This window comes from Pocillopora damicornis, chromosome 9, assembly GCF_964200805.1.
Source record: "Pocillopora damicornis chromosome 9, jaPocDami1.2, whole genome shotgun sequence".
Lineage (NCBI taxonomy): Eukaryota > Metazoa > Cnidaria > Anthozoa > Scleractinia > Pocilloporidae > Pocillopora > Pocillopora damicornis.
In genome coordinates, this window is record NC_142678.1 from 2,080,876 (window position 1) to 2,098,503 (window position 17,628).

At 36.9% G+C, this 17,628-nt stretch overlaps 1 protein-coding gene across 1 annotated transcript; it reads right to left on the bottom strand.

Annotated features, from left to right (window-relative positions):
• Window positions 1–129: 129 nt before the first annotated feature.
• Window positions 130–13,938, bottom strand: LOC113687043 (zygotic DNA replication licensing factor mcm6-B). The gene is made up of 22 exons (XM_089181963.1): window positions 13,582–13,938; window positions 12,388–12,531; window positions 11,891–12,001; window positions 11,511–11,673; window positions 10,548–10,687; window positions 10,033–10,145; window positions 9,633–9,696; window positions 9,407–9,488; window positions 9,064–9,214; window positions 8,616–8,757; window positions 7,800–7,941; window positions 7,402–7,509; window positions 7,065–7,145; window positions 6,748–6,822; window positions 5,967–6,047; window positions 5,562–5,609; window positions 4,990–5,053; window positions 4,569–4,663; window positions 3,848–3,956; window positions 2,822–3,013; window positions 1,965–2,098; window positions 130–616 (listed from the first exon to the last, which is right to left on the bottom strand). Exons 1-22 carry the CDS (start codon window positions 13,671–13,673, stop codon window positions 500–502), a joined length of 2,448 nt encoding a protein of 815 aa, XP_089038089.1. The 5' UTR covers window positions 13,674–13,938; the 3' UTR covers window positions 130–499.
• Window positions 13,939–17,628: the final 3,690 nt, after the last annotated feature.

The window sequence follows — 17,628 nt, forward strand, 5'->3', positions numbered from 1 at the left end:
AATGCTGTGCAGTAATTTGTGTTAAGTGACTTGTAGTTATGAATTTAGAAATCTTCAACCTTGACTCCCTACTTCCATTCAATACTGGAGAGTAAAATCAAACTTTACAATGGAAAACATCACAACACATATGGTAATAGTGCTTTATTAATAGTTGCTCTGGTATACAAATCACCTTGATGCACAAAATCTTTTTAAAAAACAAGAACTGAGTATTTAAAGGAAAAATATACAAATTTATGAACCATTCTTTCTTTGTTAGATGTGCAAACTGCAGTGCTTTCTTGCATACAAATACTTTTTCTTTGCTATATGAAAACCAATATCTAATGCTTACCTGTTCACTCACAATACAGGCTTTTTACATGAGCCACACAAACAATATCCCAAGGAGAAAAAGCAAATTACCGGTAAATCAATCTACTGAAATTTTCCCTCAAAAAAAAAAAGCAGGTTGTATATACAGTCCTAAGGGAGAAGTGAATTTAACAGCAAAGGTTTACAGGTCATCAACTACAACATTAGGATGGACGACTAGGAATGGATCTTCTTCTTCAGATGGCACATAGTCTTCCTGTGATGTTCCCCATTCTTTTAGTGCTAAAATAACATTGTCCTAGAAGAAAGAAGTTAACTTTGTTTAAATGAATAAGTCCTTCCTAATCTCAATTCTTGACTTTTTGAAGGCAGAGAAATGATGTGCTAGGGTTCAAGATTGAAAGCAGCTGAAATGCTGACTGAGAAATTTTTTTTAATGTACTTTTATACACTGAACTAGAGATTTTGTTTGAATAGTTAGTAATAATTGAGTTGTAAGAAGAGCAAAGTCTTAACCCTTTAACTCCGAAAGTGATGAACATGTAACCTTTCCCTATAATATCCATACATTGTCTAGCAAGCAGGTAAAGAGAATTTTCAAACTTATCAGGTATAAGTTGTTATATTCATCTTACTCCAAATTTTTGTAACTAATTTACAAGGAAACATGTAGCAGCCAGAAAGGAGAATTAATACTCCAATCTTGGGAGTTTAAGTCTTCATATCTTATTGTTTTTGTCTTTTTGCTGAGTGGCATATGTTTAAGAATTGAACTTTTTGAAATTGTTCCAGTTGTGATCAAAATCACCCTCCTGGCACTTATGTAGAAATGGAAATTTTAGTAACCATTTTTAAGTAGAAAGTTCCTTCACTGTTTTCTGTCTCTGGCAACAATTTTGTTTACATTCCAGTCACACTAAGAATCTTGATCATTTTATCATTTTCAATCTCTTTCTTCTCATCGAAAAACCTGTCACCCATTCCAATTAAATACTTTTGTCGACTTTACCACAAAGATTGAGTTTGTACAATCCACATCAGCTTGCCTTTCACATTAAAATGGAAAGACCCATTAGTTTCAATTTGCATTTGACTCTGAGGGTCTATCTACACTAACAAAACAGTTGTTTTTGAAAATTTTTCTGTCATCACCAATACTTTACAAGTCTGAATGATTTGTCAACAAAATCTGTCCTAGGTAAAAGCTGGACAAAATCAGCTAAATAGACAAAAATACTATGTCTCAATTTTGTCAATTCTCCACTCATGAAGATGGGCCTTAGGGCATTTTTAAATTCAAATGATCTTGCATCAGACAGATCAACTGTTGTCTAATGCCTATTTTTGATAAATCACAGTGCTTACTATTTTAAATTCCGCATAGTCACTAAATTAAGAGAATTTTGTAACAAAAACAGTAATTACCAGTATTTATAAAAAATATCTAGAAATTTTTAAAGAATGAAGAACCTTTTGGAGAAAGCTACCATTTTCTTATCCTAGGATATTCTTTCAACATGACAATGTTGACAGTTTGAATGTTTTGAATGACATCAAAAGAAATATTGAAACATTGATGACTGCATTATATACTTTTTCGTCAAAGTCATTTTAAAAAATGGTTATTAAAAGCAATTTCTACTCACCGATATGATCAGCCTGTCAAGAACCTTATCAAGAATTACTTTCCTTTCAGCCAACTCCTCTTCAGTGTCAATGTCTTTCTCAATTGTTTTGAGATACCAGTTAACAACAGCACTTCTACGGATCCCAGTGTCATCTGTTCAGGGAGAAGGAATTTTGTTGATATTTTCTAAATTTCTCACTATACAGGTTTTACAGAGGGTTAGCACACTTCAGCTGATATTTCAAGTCTGATTTCAATGAAAGGGAAACAACACTAACTTATTTGCATTTGGATTTGAAAGAGGTTAATGCATGCAGCATTTTTAAGCCTCATTTTGTGGATTGAGAACAAATTTATAAAAACATAAAATAATATAACATGTAAAACCAGCCATAATTTTGTGCTGCTTGGAAGTATATAGCCTGTGAGAAGACCCTCAACATAAGCACCGTGGCAAGTCTTTATTCACCCACAAGAAAGTTTAAGGCCTCAGGCAAATTGAGATAGCAAGAGGCTTGGAAGGGATCTGGCACAAATAATGATGCATCACCAACCACCTGCTGACTTACTTTGGTTTAGGCCTTAACTCTTTACACCCTAACATCAGGATGTGTCTTCTCCATACTAACCCCTACACATTCACTATGGTACTCACATGGAGAATTTGCACTAACAATCAACAGCTTTTTTAGTTTTTGATCATCTTCTTTATTCTCATGACCTTAAATGTTTGATTCAGGTGTGATACTGTTAGAGGAATTAGATGCTTATCCTCCTTGGGGTTTAAGGGTTGACCCTGCTTAGGGGCAAAGAAACACTTGTGCTACAATGCTTATGATGAGGGCCAGCTCAGAAGTTAGGAAGCTCATGACTTGCCTTCACCCCCTCGCTCCTCTTCTGCCCTTAAGTACCCTGCGACACTCCTTGCCATTGATCTGTAATCCTCAAATGACAAGCGCAGTTTGCTTTTAGCCTTCTGGTCACTCTCTGTCCTATCAGCATCTTTTTCTGTATGGCCATTTACCATTCCACTTGGATGAGCTTCACTCTCCCCATCCACATCCATATCTACAAGAAATAATAGGAATAACAGTTTTAAAACATTAGATTTTGGAAGAAAAATGGAACATATTTGTACAGGCTGAGAGCAATGTATGAGTTCCACCCTCCCCTAACTGAGAGGAGTTGAACTCCAGGCTGCTCCTAAGATTTTGCAAATATATGCTATACTCCCTTAGTGAAGGGAAGGGTGGAAGGGGCGGCAGTCAATGGCCCTTTTACCCTGACCTGCCTAAAAGAAAAATCTGTACATCTTCATTTGATACTCTGTATATAGCACAACTGTATAAATTGCCGCTTTCCAGCCTTGTGTAGTAATGTATAATGCAAATTGTGACAGGACTTTAAGAAAAGGTCATTTTCAAGATGTACAAAGCCTTTTTTTAAAATGATGGAAAGCTTTACAAAGAGTGTTCTGCACTGAGGAGTATGTTGGAAGGTGGGGTTTTTAAGCATTGCAATTGGTCTTTAAATTTGACACAATTTGTTAGTACCACACATGTAGATGTAGTCTCACCAAATTCAAACCATATTTAAGGCTTCTGGTCTTGACAGACAACCTGTTCATGACAGGAAATAGTGAATTGTACAACCTGTTTAAGACTCAAGTCTCCTCAAATGCCACACCATGTTTGGTGACACTATGTTTGAGGCCGAAATAGCGAGTGCCTTCTCCATCCCACCCCACCCCACCCCCACTACCAGAGGGCGAGGTCTACATACTATGCTACAGAGAATGTGTTAGTGAGCCAGATTGTATCCTCCAAAGTACAAATGTAGGTCAATTTTTTCACACACCTTTCATCAAATTCTAAAATAAGTTTTTGCTCCATCCATATTTACCTTCTTGTTGTTCCTCCTCATCTTCATCAAACTGTATATCTGGAGTTTCAACCCTAATTATAGACTTGTTCAAAAGACGAAATGCTTCTTTGACATGCTTGGGTTGAACCTGCCATAAAAAAGGGAACATACAAAGTCATGTAAAAATGTCTGTTTGTGCTTTGATGAAAAGCAGAAAGACATTCATTCAAAGAAAAGAGATATGATTGAAAAATCCTGGCAATTTGAATTGTTTACTCAGGAAATTGAGACAAATATCAACTTCTGCTGCAAATATCAGTTCAAATTAGTTTGTAGCTTAGGTTGTTTTAACCCATTACACCCTAATATCAGTAAGCATATTCTCCATACTGGTCTCTACACATTTCTTAAGGTGCTAACAAGGAGATTATGTTGAACAATCAAGAGCTTCTTTAACTGGTGATCATTTCTTTTGTTCTAGTAAGATTTAAAATGTTTGATTCATGGGTAATATTCTTAAAAGAAATTAGATGCAATTCACTCTTAGGGGTTAACCCTTTAACTACCACACAATATCTGTACATTATCCAACCAACAGGTAACAAGAATTCTCAGACTTATCAGGAAGTATGTTATCTTGATCTAACACCAAATTCTCATCATTTTTTAACAAGGAAATGGGTACCAGTTAGAGGGGAGAATTAACCATCAGATCTTTGGAGTTATAGGGTTAAAGGGTTAAAGTTTTATTCTTCTTCACCTCATCCTGACAGTAAAGCCTGGCCATGGCTTCAGAGAGACGTATCATGCTCTCTAACTGTCGTACTGTAATGCGCCACGCTGACCTTGCAAAGCCTATAAACATTGAAAATGGAACAAAAGAATTGGTACAAAAATACTCTGTACTCAAGCCAAGTGGTCCTTGCATGTGGAGCTTGTCTTAGTTTGCATAACACAACTGACTGGCTCAAAAATTAATTAAACATAACAATGGCTTTCATTTAACTTTGAATTTAGAGGATCAGTTACAATATTTTGACCTAAATGTGAGTAAAATTAAAGACAATAAACACAACATCAAGATCTACCAATCATATTAACAAAGAGCAGATTGATGTACATTAGCAAGAAGGTATCAGGGCAATTAGCAAAAAAGGCAATAAGTTATCACCAACTCTTACTCGTGTCTCGTTCTCGTAGATGTTTATACTGTTCAACAATGAAATCCTGTGCATCTTTGCTGATCTAATGGGAAACATTCTCCATCAGTAAATGTTACCATGCAGAAACAAACATACTTTAAATTTTTGTAAGGTTGAGGGCCATCAATAAAATGAATTTAAGAAAGTAAATGAAACTTTAAAAACATGTTTTGACAGTTCTTCTGTCATCTTCAGTTCTGAATTTACAAAGTACAGAGTTGATTTAAAGTGTGCAACAAAATGCTGATTGGATTTGTTACATAACTGCTGCTATCCAGACCTTTCAGCAATACAATCAATAAAAATATTAAATTTTTATTTCTTGTCATTTTTCTGATAATGATTAAACCCTTTGGGACACAAGGCTGACATTTGCTTCTGAGAGTCTCTTTCCCATCCCATTAGATCACTATATATTATTCAGAGCAACCTCATAACATTGTGTTAGGTTTACCCTTAGTGGGTTTTCATTCACTGATGAACTAGATATACAACCAATGGAGGAACTTAATATGAATCAATTACAACATAACTTTAATGCTAAGACTTACTGTCGGTTTAAACTGCCTGGCAAATGTTATGTATCTCTGAACTTCATCCTATGGAAAAAAAAACACAATTTGTTGATTAAAATTGAGGTCATGAAAGAGTCTGAATACATTACTTATACTTAAGTGTTTATGTTCTAAAGCTAAATTGAGTTGTAACACCATTGAAAAACTGTTCTCTCCTGTTCCTTTTGAAAACAGTTGTTCAAACTAGATGCTGCATGATATCGAGCCTCCAAAATCACTTGCCAGCCACATCATTTATTTCAAACATAAGGAAAACTGAAAAAAGGTTTTCTCTTTTTTTTTTGATGACAGCAAATTTTAGCATTACTGACAATCACTTTCTATTTTTAGGTTTTCTCAACTAAAAAATCACACCCCAAATGGACAAAAAAAGACACCTACCACACTGTAAGTCCTCTCCACAGCCTCCCCAAGCCGGCTGTGAAGATCAACAATTCTACGAGCGATGGCATAGTCTGTTACCTGTAAAGAGAAAAATTGTCAAAATGAAAGTTGTCCAATAAATTATTGCCATGCATGTTTTCTTCATGTGATATACTTCCAAACTCGTTTGCTGGAACAACTTCTGCCCCCCTCAAGGTTCAGGTCTGCAAGATGGTACGGACATAATGGCCATCAACAACATCAGAAGGAGGAGAGGGGGGAAGGTCACCATCATAGATTTTGTTCTCAAGAAGTGTTCCAACCAGTTCTGTGTAACTGCTGTTGTTTTTAGGTTAGACTTATACTTAACTTCATTTTTGAGACCTGTATGTTTACTTGTGATTGTCTTTTAATTGAAAAGAACTTTGTAAACACGCCAACCGTAAATTAAATTAATGTTAATAGTATTGTAATACATGTAGCGTAATGTAGTGTATGCATAATTTGTGTAAGTATAAGTATCAGTAGTGTTAGTAGCAAGTACAATGTAAGTGTAATTAATGCTGTAAGTAGTGTAAGTGATCGTCTTGTAAATAAAATTGTTTAAAAAAAAAAAAAAAAAAAAAACCCAGTTCTGTGTAGGAGTGTAGTTTTGAGCATGTAAATCAGAGAATTCTTTTCTTTCTTTTGTTCCCTTCATTTGTTTGGTCAGTGGTATATTCAAGGGCAAGGTAAAGAGAAGTAAAGTTTTTGAAATTCCAACTTTAAAAAAAACCAATTTATTAAAGATTAGCATTACCTCATTGCAGTCATCAACAAGTATGAAGAACAGGTCAAATCTTGACATAATGGGTGCAGACATGTTCAGATTGTGCTGAAAATTAATCAATTTCACAAATCAATATCCTCAAAAGGCAACTTCATGATGTTGTTGATGAGAATTAAAGTTGAGAACTCTTTGATTGAGTATTGCTGAACTAAACCAAAGATAATAATAATGGCCAATCAGAACAAAATGTTCATATTGAGAAAAAGGATCTCAGTGCTTGCCACAAATAACATTGACAAATCCACACCATAGTCAATCATACTTACAAGAGAGTGTCTTTCCCTTACCTTGAGTGACTTTGTTCTGTCATATCGACCACCAATGGGGTTGGCTGCTGCCAGAATAGAAGTTCTTGCATTCAATGAGGCCTGAAATATAATATTTACCAAGTAGTTACATGTAGCTCCAAAGGGTGCATTATGGGAGGGGAGAGTTAAAACTAGAAACCTCTTAGGGGGAAGGGGGTTCTCTGACATGTTCGGGCATTCAATAAAGGCTGAAAAGTAATAGTACCAAATAAGTAGCCCTAAAGGGCAATTCGAGGGAGGTAGGAGGGAAATCTAGAAATCTCTCTATGGGAGAAGGAGGGGGGGAGGGGGGGGGGCTGATAGCATATCGGTTTACCTTTACACCAGCCTTTGTTATTGAAATAGTTTGCTGTTCCATTGCTTCGTGAATGGCCACCTGATCCTTAGGGTCCATCTTATCAAACTCATCAATGCAGCACACCCCCTACCATGCAAAAAAAAAATATATCTTTTCCTTACCATCAACTCAAGTAATTAACAACAAAAAGAAAGTTCTGAGTTACCCATACATGCAAAATTGTGTTTACTGTGTCTAGTTTTAAGTTTCATTACTGAAGACAGTAAGGACAATTACTTATGAGTTCTTGGCTGTAAAAGGGTTAAGAAACAGAGCATTGTGGGAATGACAGTCAGACAGATACCCTGCATTTGACACAAGTTGATCCCCTCGAAAATATCCTACATGTAGTTACCTTCTTGTATTTCAATACTCACATTATCAGCCAACATCAAAGCACCAGCTTCAATGACAAATTCTGATGACTCCTCATCCTTGACCACAGCAGCTGTGAGACCTGCAGCACTGGAGGCCTTTCCAGAGGTGTACACAGCTCTGACACTAAACTCCTCTATATGCCTGTCATCAAGAAAAATATCAAAACATTTTTAGAGAAAACTTTATCTAAAATACCTACCATAAATAAAGCACAGATAAGAACCATTATCCATAATAAGTGACCTGTCATGTATTAGACGGGAGGGGAAGAGCAAGTCAAAATATTTTTGGGTGGCATAAAAAGTGATGACTCTCCTCCTGTTTCCTCCTCCCTCTAATAAATGACAGGTAAATAATAAATGGATAAACAGATCACACTAACACCAGCTCTCAGGACTCCTCCCATCATTTATTAGAGGGAGGAGGGCTGGTGCAAACAGGGGGAAAGTCATTACCTTTTCTGCAACCAAATAGGGGAGGGTCATCAAAGTTTATGCCAGGCTTTCAGGGGACCATATATTTTTTGGATCACACAAAGGGAAGGGTTGAAAGCAATTTTCAATTGAGTATGGGTCTGTGATTGGTCAAGAAAACTCAAGCCATCCTCTCCACCAATAAGATTCAAAACTAATACAAAACTTTCCTGCTCTCTAAGCAGTTTGCCTCTTTTTCCTGGCACATTCTCATTAACTTCTTGAGAATCTTTCTCTTCTTCTGATTGGCTGTTGCGATTAATTAATTGGTTTTGGTTTTAAGACACCTGATCAAATTGCACTCTTAGATGAAAAAAAATCAATATTGCCAACTTAACATACTTGAGTATTTGGCTTTTTGCGGTGCTGGGATCTCCAACAATACACACGTTGATATCACCACGCAGATTTGTTTTTTCCAATGTGATTTTTGGAACTCCACCAAACAGCATCAGGAGCACTCCACGTTTGACCTCATCATTTCCTACATCAAAAAAGCTGTGTATTAGCAAATTCACATGCCAACAACTAGAGCTTGTAATACAATAAAAGTTTAATCATCGTCAGTTGCGCTGAGGAGTATAAAAATTATGTTGTTTTTTTTTCAGAAAGAAATTTTAAGGCAACTTCTTCTGCGGAAAGATTTGTAAAAATTTAAGGCAGATGAAAATTGAACTGACAAAATAAATGTGAATCTACCATTTCAAGAAAAGGAAAAGTGGCCATAAGGGGTCCTGACTTGTACAGTGTAACAGTTTAAGTCTAGTTCAAACAAAAATAATATACCAACCATGAATAGTTGGAAAGATGCTGTTGATTAAGTTCTGGTAAAGATTTTTATCCTTGCTCATCTGATAAATCTTTTGCCATTCCTGATCTGTCATCTGCTTTTTTATTGTCTCTGCTGTAACATCATCGCCATCAAGGTCTTTGCCTCCAAACTGGTAAGAAAAAGAAAAACTTTAGCCATCGATGCATACTCCCCGAAGTGACCAAAAAATGATATTTACTTACAACATAAATATAATTTTCAAGCAGAGCAGTCCTAAATCTTCATTTCTTAGGCAAGTATATTGAGGCTTACTGATATGAATGTAATTTGCAAAACAAAAGTAATAACAAAAATGACGTACTCTTGGGTTTGTTGCTTGGACGCTACAGGCAAGAAAAGCCAATCTGTAGGTCAAATCTCGAACTCCAAGAGCCTTGAGCCCCCTAAAAAGAAAATGAAAAGATAACTGGAAGTTTCAACTGACAATAACTGAGAAACCTATCAAGGACAGGCAACAGCAAAGCCATGCATGAATATGCAACCCTGCCATTGAAAGTGAGGAAAACTGAGATAGTTTTTTTTATCACCTCACTCCCTCTGCTTCGTATCCTTCACCAGATGTTTGTCTTCCAGATGATTCTGCTCTCGCCCCTTAGAACACAAGAGTACAAAATTACATAATGACCTCAATAATTATTTATTTATTCTTGAGAAACTAAAGCACTGCATCAGTGGGGGTATATGGGGGTATATAAGATATTCGGTTTATCAACTGAGTTGATAATATAAATTGGCCACCAAAAATATTTCCTAAAGCTTATGTTTTGAGCATTGGGTTTGTCACAGCAAATGGTACATGTGGTTTTACATGCCTTAAATGTCAAACAAATTATTCCCCAAATTCCTCTCGTTTCCCCTGTTTCTTTGCTGTTTTCATTTGAGTTTCCATACTATTCTGTGTCTCTTTATGTAATGCAGGCATTTTACCTGGTGTAGAAATTTGTGCTACATCAGGAACCACAATTAGGCTTCCAGTGAAGTCACACTTATCACCAGCCTGAGCTTGTTCTACTGCTTCAGCTCTTAAAATTACTTCCACACTGAAAAAAAAGTTTACCAAGTTTACATCAAAATTCTATTCCAAAACTCTGAACTCTTGTACCAAATTCTTCCACTTCAAATGAAAAAAAAATACCAAAAACCTTTCTGTCAAAATTGCTGAAAAGGTTTGTGGTATTTCACTGGGTGGAGATAGGTATTAAAAGTTCAGTGTTTTGTCAAAGAACACAGCACGAGCCCCAAGTCTACAGATTATCTGTCTCATGATGAAAAATTTTATTTGGTTGTGATAGATTGGATCAACCCAAATGTACCTCTTGGCCTGAAAAAGACCAAGCATACCCTGTCTAAATCTTAAAATCCATATCAGAAGAGACTGTTAGTGCAATAAATGATAAAGCTTGTAGTGCAGGATTTAAGAATGAATGTCAGTAGTAACCTACCTTCTAGGAATGCTTCCCCTTGGTAATTCTGCCTGTGTTTCTTGTATACGCACTTTTTGAAAATCCACATAGCGCGACTTGTTTATGTCCAGCATAAATCTTGCCCTGTTCTGACAAACTGGGTTGCGGCAAACTGTGGGCTGCCAAAGCAAAGACATCAGATCACAAAAAAAAAGCAATTTCAACTATTCCTTAACCCTGAAACCCCTGTTGTGATTAGCATCTAATATCTGCCAACAACATCACCCCCGTGTCAAACACTAAGGTCATTAGAAGAGAAAAAATGATTATTAATTGAAAGTTTTGATTGTTAAACAAATTCTCTTTATCAGTTAACAGAAAATGTATAGAGAACAGTAAGGTGAGTGTGCATGCTAATGTTACGGTATAGGGATAAAAATCAACATGAGTAAAAATGGTGGTCAAAGAGAACCAAGACTATACTTCAGTCAAATATTTCACTAACAGATGTATTGGCCAAGCTGCTAACTAGCTGAAATGCAGATTGGGAAATCCTGGTTCAAGACTTGGCTGGGTCATTGTGTTGGGTTTTTAAGTAAGACCTTTTACCCTCAAAGCACCTCTCTAAACTCAGATGTTATAATGGGTACCAACAGCCTGTTGGGGAAAGCTGAAAAAATACAGTGGTCACCCTGGAACGAACTTGCATCTCATCCAGGCAGCAGCAATACGTTTATTACCTTTATACTGACAAAACAGGGATATATAAGCTCTAACAGAGTGAATTACTTAGTCAATAATCCATTTCTGAATCACTTTTGGCCTCATTTTTAAAGCAAGTCCTGGTGCTAATCCTTTCAAATGATTATAAGTTTTTGCTCACATGCAAATTAAACTCATTTTCATATGAATGGTTGAGCACCAGGCCTAGTTTTGAAAAAGAGGCAAAAGGTAATTTGGAAATGGCCTATTCGACAAGAAGGCAAAGCACCAAACACATACCTGAGTATATTTAAATTGTTGCTCAACATCCTTGATAACAGTCTGGCAATCAAGGCAAATGAATGTTCCACTCACTAACTCAGGGTGTACAGGGTGAGTACGTACAACTTGTCCACTAATTCGAAGTAATGTTCCAATTTTCTGACTGGTGAGTTCTCGAATCCTACATTTAAATCAAGCAATGCAAAAATAAGTCCTACACATAAAGAACATTTTTATCATTGTCTACAAACTTTATGTGGACATTTTTCTCTTGTAAATGACTGAGAAGGATTCTCCCCTAAAAATATTGATAAATTTTCAAGCAAAAAGGCACTGAGAAGAAATAAACATATCAACCATGTAATATTATTTAAACTTCTGGTAAAATAAAGTCTTACTTGTGTCTTGTTGGTAGATCTGTGAAGCTGACATAAAACTCTTTTGTTGGTGGCACTTGACCTCTGTCTCTGGCAAAGTTTCTAACAGCTCGGCAAAGATAGGGAAATACCCTGGGAAAAAAAAAGACAAATTTGTAATTTTACCTATGGTGAACTATAGCTTTTTATTGTATGGTCTGTATTTTCCCATATATGATGTCATTGAAAAACACTGCAAAATATAATCCAGAGCCATATGTGATGGCACAAGTAGAGCCAGGAAAACATCTGGCCCTATGAAAGGTGAGTGCAAAGGAGGAAGGAAAAAAGCACTGGTCAAATGATAACCACTGTTATCAATTTATATTCCTGTGGGGACAGAGAGAGGTACTGACATAGTTGAGGGTATCTCCCCAAAATCACATATCTCTTATGTCTTACTAAGGACTTGAAACTTGACCTTGTGATGTAAGGTCTAGAATGCCAACAAAACTAATGTCTCTCAAAAATGAGGTTACCTGTAATATTCTTCCTGGATTAAAGTTGACAATTGTGCATTGTAAGACTCCACATCTTGATAACTGACAGTTAATGTGTTGCGCTCAGGTCTGATAAGTTCTTGAACTTCAGGAAGATATTTCACTTCTCCATCAACTTGAAATCTTTAGAGATATTATCAAGTAAAAGTATAAATAACTTAAGAAGTAAACATCATAACAGATCTCATGTTTGTAAAGAAGCAAAGCCTTCGTACTTTAACTGATTCTTCTTGTTGAGTGACCCTTTACAGACCATTCAACTTTATGATGATTCAATTATTTCACTTGAAAATAATTGTGTAACAATTTAGAGAGTCAATATGGACAATAATAATATTAATAATAATGATGATGATGATTTATTGCAGAGTATCCAACAAAGTGAGGTTCTTCATCTACTATATCTACACTATAAATCAATCTAAAAAAGAAGAATATACATATAATATTTAAAAAAAGAATAAAAAATTTACAATTGAGTTTACTGCTTAAAATTCCTTACATAAAAGATGTCTCTTCACACTACGACTGAAGGTATTGTACTCAGTTATGTTTCTAATAGCTACAGGGACCTTATTAAAAGTAGTTGCTGCCGAGTGCTGAAATGTTCCTGATTCTTTCGGAATAGAAAGGACAGGCGCAATAGAAGATCTAGAGCTATAAGCACCAACCTTGTGTAGATTTCATTTAAGATATTTGGGAAACGAGGATTCAGGACAAGCCGAACTATCTATCAAATAACTTAATCTGGAGTATGTGTTGAAGGGAAGTCAGAATAAGATGTAAGTAAATGGAATTTTCGAAACTTTGGATTTTTGCGTTACCTCTTCGTACTTAAATATAAATTGACGGCGGATGGAGCGATAAATAGTATTCAAGCTGAAGGCTCCTCGGAGCTGCATTAATTTCAGTTGAAAGTTATTTCAATTCTGGTGAGATGAACCCTCCGAAGATGCTCTTAAGTGTTCTATATCAGCAAAGAGAGCTAACAAAAATGTACTCGGTAAAAAACGAAAAAATCCCTATAAAAAAAAGTATTGTAATGTGTCAATCGAACCATGTGAGCAGCTTCGCCATTGTATCATTACTAGATGCGACCGAATGTACAATTTTCTGCGCATCTGCCTGAGATTACATACATTTTTTGATCTGACGGATAATAAAAGCACTTACTCTTCAAGAAAGTCTTGAAATAGCTTTTGTGATCGCTCGGCAAGGTCATCACGGACGTGAGCAGTTCCCGTTGTGCGATCAGCGACGTCCATCTTGATCAAGGTTTGCTGCGATCAGTTGTCTCACATGGAGAAATTTGGCGCGAAAATTTCGTAGCAATAAGATCCCGGATGACATTAACTGATATTGGAAAATAGGAGAGGGGAGGGTGGGTAATTGGAGCAAACATTAGCATTTGAATAAAAACTACCGGGTGTTCTCCCTCTTAGAAGTAAGAAACCAAACCACACTAACTCTCTCTAAACGGCGTTAGTCGTTGGCAATGACAACGGATACGACAAGAACACAAGGAAAATCAATTTTATCTACAAAACAAAGCATTTTATTACATCTAACAAACCCCAGAAAATGGCGTTCATGCAACACAATCCTGTTTTGAAACAAAGATCACGTTCCCTTTTATTTTGTGTCGTAAGTCACGGCCGCCTTTAATCACCTGAGTGAATCTATCCTATGAAGCTGGCGGTCTTGTGTGTGTTTTGAAAAAGAGCAATAAAGCCGCGAGAGGTTAGGACGGACCTTGACCGCTCGTTTCGCAACCGACTGATCACGATTTTGCGGAAAAGGAAGACCTATGTGCAAAATTAAACGATGGATATTTTTACTGCTGTCAAACAGCCTTGTGCAAATAACGACTCATTTTCAACTTTTATCATCCTGAGACACCCAGTGAATTACTTTTACAACCTTGTGTACATAAAAGTTTTTTAATATCTTTATACCGTTCATTCAGAACACGCAAATTAATATTCTTCTGCCTTTGTAGGGTTAAGCGGCCCTTGAAACAACGAATACGCGTCAAAGAAAGTAATAACCTGAATATTTTTTAACCACTTCAAACTTTATCCAAAACTCTGTTGCAAAGCTCAAATAAAAATAGTTTGATATTGGACTCACTTGTTTCTAAGAGACTCTTTTAAAGGAGCTCTCCAAATATCCAGCCTTGCAGAATATTTGAAAGCAACACAGCCCGTTTTTTTTTCGTTAAATATCTCTAAATACTCCCGATCAATTCAGTGAATAGGTTATGACATCTTTAAATAAACTTTTAACCCAATTTCCCTTGAGCAAAATTAATGATTGTTATTCAAACTCTACTATGTTCACATCTCATAATCGAACCGATCTGCAAAAAGCAATTCCTTCATTGCAACGATTAAAAGTCATCATTATATTCCTTCGTTTTCACAATTAAAAATAACGATATTTGCCTTAGTTAACCTTTATATTTTCATCTCTTCAGAACCACTTGTCCTCAAGTATCGACAATCTTTCATTTCCTCGAATAATTCATCGAGTTCTTTCTCTTCTTCCGCTGTAATAATATTTTTATTTCCGTTTTCTCGATAATGAATCTTAAGAAGCCTCGATGCACTCAATGTTGCGTTCCCAACGCGTTTGTAGTTCGCGCGCGTTATCGCTAGCTGGCTTGTTTTGCGTTTTGTCGCGGGACTTACAGCCGCAAACGCGTTCGAGAGTTTCGATTTTGCGGCTTCATCGTTCAGATCCATGGTTACACGACTCATTGCATCCGAAGAGGTGCGATGGGCGCACTTTGGATCCCATGAAACGGAGGAAGAAAGTTTTGTTTTCGCTCTTGTTGAGTCTGTTCTAATCCCGGCGAAGTAGCCGCTGGAAAAACTTCTTTCCCTTTTTTCATACGTAGCTGTCACCTTCTCATTTCTCGGTCGGTCCTTTAACAAGCTTGGCGAAGCTGGAGTTTTGACGTCTGTGTGTTCAGCTGTAAGGCTATTTTGTCGTTTGTCAGAGCCAACTTCGCTTTCGCTTAGTTTTATCTGTGAAATAGCATGATCTGTAGAATCTTTTTCCTCTATCTTTGGCAAATCAACCTGCGCTTTTTTCCGCTGTGGTATCTTCCGACCACCTTTATCACTCTTACCAGGCACTGTATTAGTTTGAAAAGACTCCGCTATCTTGCCTTCGCCCTTATCGTCCAGCTTATGCAAAGACAATTTTCCTTGGGGAAGATCCAGCACAGACATATGGCTTTCTCGATTATCTTTTGTTGCTGTCATGAGAATATCATCCCTTGATCCTTGCCAGGCTAATTTAACGTCAAATACTTTTTTATCAGAGTCTGATCTTAAAGGTTTTCCAGTTTCCGAGGCTCTTGCATCACCGAGTCGCGTGGGTAGAGTGTTTCCTCTCGGTCGCGGGCCAAAATTTAACATGCTCTCGAACTCAGAGGGTAGTTTCAGAAAAGAAATTTTAGATTGTTGAACGGAATGATTACACGATTTTACCCGATTTCTTTTCCGCGGCGACGCAACCATTGGCTTACGGGGTTCTGATGCTATTTTTGCTTTAAAGCCCTCCATAACTGATGTATATTCCACTGATGGCGTGAGGGGGCATTGCGATAATCGCCTCAACATTGAGCGCTTTTTCCCAGAAAAGCTTGCATTCTTTGCGTTTGAAGTGGACGGGCTGTTTGCGATTGTTCTCCGTCGAGGAAATTCCTGAGTTAAACTGTTTATCTTGCTCCGTTTCGGATTTTGTTGGGTCTTAATTCTGTCAATTTTTGACCGCGAATCGTTTGTCTCAAATGCATACCCCTCGCTATTTGATCGCACAGTCTCCATTTCGAAATAAATTCCTGTATTCAGCTATTTAACCTCACAAATCGAGGACATTAAGCTTCTTACTCAGTGTGATGAGGTGGCGTCAAAATCTTCTGCGTAGCACTTCGTAAATTCAAATAAACCCGTTTAAAGTTTAAACAGTCTAAAAGCTTTCTTTGATCAGTTTTCGCGCAATGGAAAGCGAGGTTCACGGGTCAAGAAACATTCATCGCATGAGACTGTCGCATAAAAATCGTCGATGTCCTTGCCACCATACTCCTGAATATACCAAGTCATCTGATTCACGTCCGTTTAACCTCAAAGCTTATTTCGGCCAGTAAACTCCTGAGCAAACACAATGGTACTGAACCAAGCGAGTTTACACAGGCCTCTCAAAATTTTTATGATGGTTAATGAATAACTTTTTACGCGTGGAACCCTTTGTTTAATGATCGGGACAGAATTTAATGAGAATACATTATACTTTCTCCCTAAAGCTATTCTTATCAGCTCAATTGAAATCTGTTAAAAGACGTGTTATTTACCTTTGAGTAGGGCTCTTAATGCAACTCTCGGTTGCTAAGTACTAGCGCGAAATAAATAAAATATTGAAACAGTTTGTAAAACCATCAAAAATCGTTTGAAAAGTACCGATGACTCGTTCTTTACTGTCGGGTCATTTATTTCACTAGAGTTTATCTCGTGACTGGTTTAATAATTCTAGGTGTATTTTCATAAATGTTCGTCATTATTTTTGATGGGATGTACTTGTTTCCGATGATTATTTTCGGCGGTTGATATTTTGTCGGTTTACGGTCTTCGAGAAGACTTGGTAAAGCTAGCTGAGATCTGTGGCAGTTGACGCTTAACACAGACTATCAGTCCCTCAACGACGTTCCTCCCTCTGACTTTTTTTGTTTTGCTTTTTGTTTGTTTGTTTGTTTGTTTTTTCTTTTTCATTCTTAGTGTCAGTAATGAACTGAAAAGCCGCTTCCAAATCCCGCTTGTCGGTAAAGACAAATTATAAGGCTCTGCCGGTGCGCGTCTCGGCGGTAATTGTTTATGCAACCTTATATGATTTTTGAAGCAATCATATTTGTGTTACCCTATTCCAAGTGTTAATATTAGTAACCAGCGGCGTTGTAATGGCTGTAATTATGTTTTTAAAAGCGATTACCTTTATTGTGGCTAATATAAGTAAGGTGAGGCATTGGTTTTCTTGCTACTGAATAACCATGAAAACCGGTCGGGAAGTCGGCCAGTAAATCGGCAACCCCGCCCCTCAGAGAGCGTGGAGGGTGAAACCGGGCTTCCTGACTGGATTTTTGCTTTGTGACATGCACTACACAAAGAGCAGAGATAAAAAAACCTATCATCTGGTCAGTCACTTCAACAAATACTGGGG

Excerpts from the sequence above, each read along its gene's own strand:
- LOC113687043 (XM_089181963.1), bottom strand. The coding sequence starts at position 13,673 with ATGGACGTCGCTGATCGCACAACGGGAACTGCTCACGTCCGTGATGAC. Across the intron at positions 8,758-9,063 it reads CATCTTTCCAACTATTCATG|GAAATGATGAGGTCAAACGT; the intron begins GTTGGTATATTA and ends TTTTTGATGTAG. Across the intron at positions 5,054-5,561 it reads CCAGGCAGTTTAAACCGACA|ATCAGCAAAGATGCACAGGA; the intron begins GTAAGTCTTAGC and ends GTTTCCCATTAG.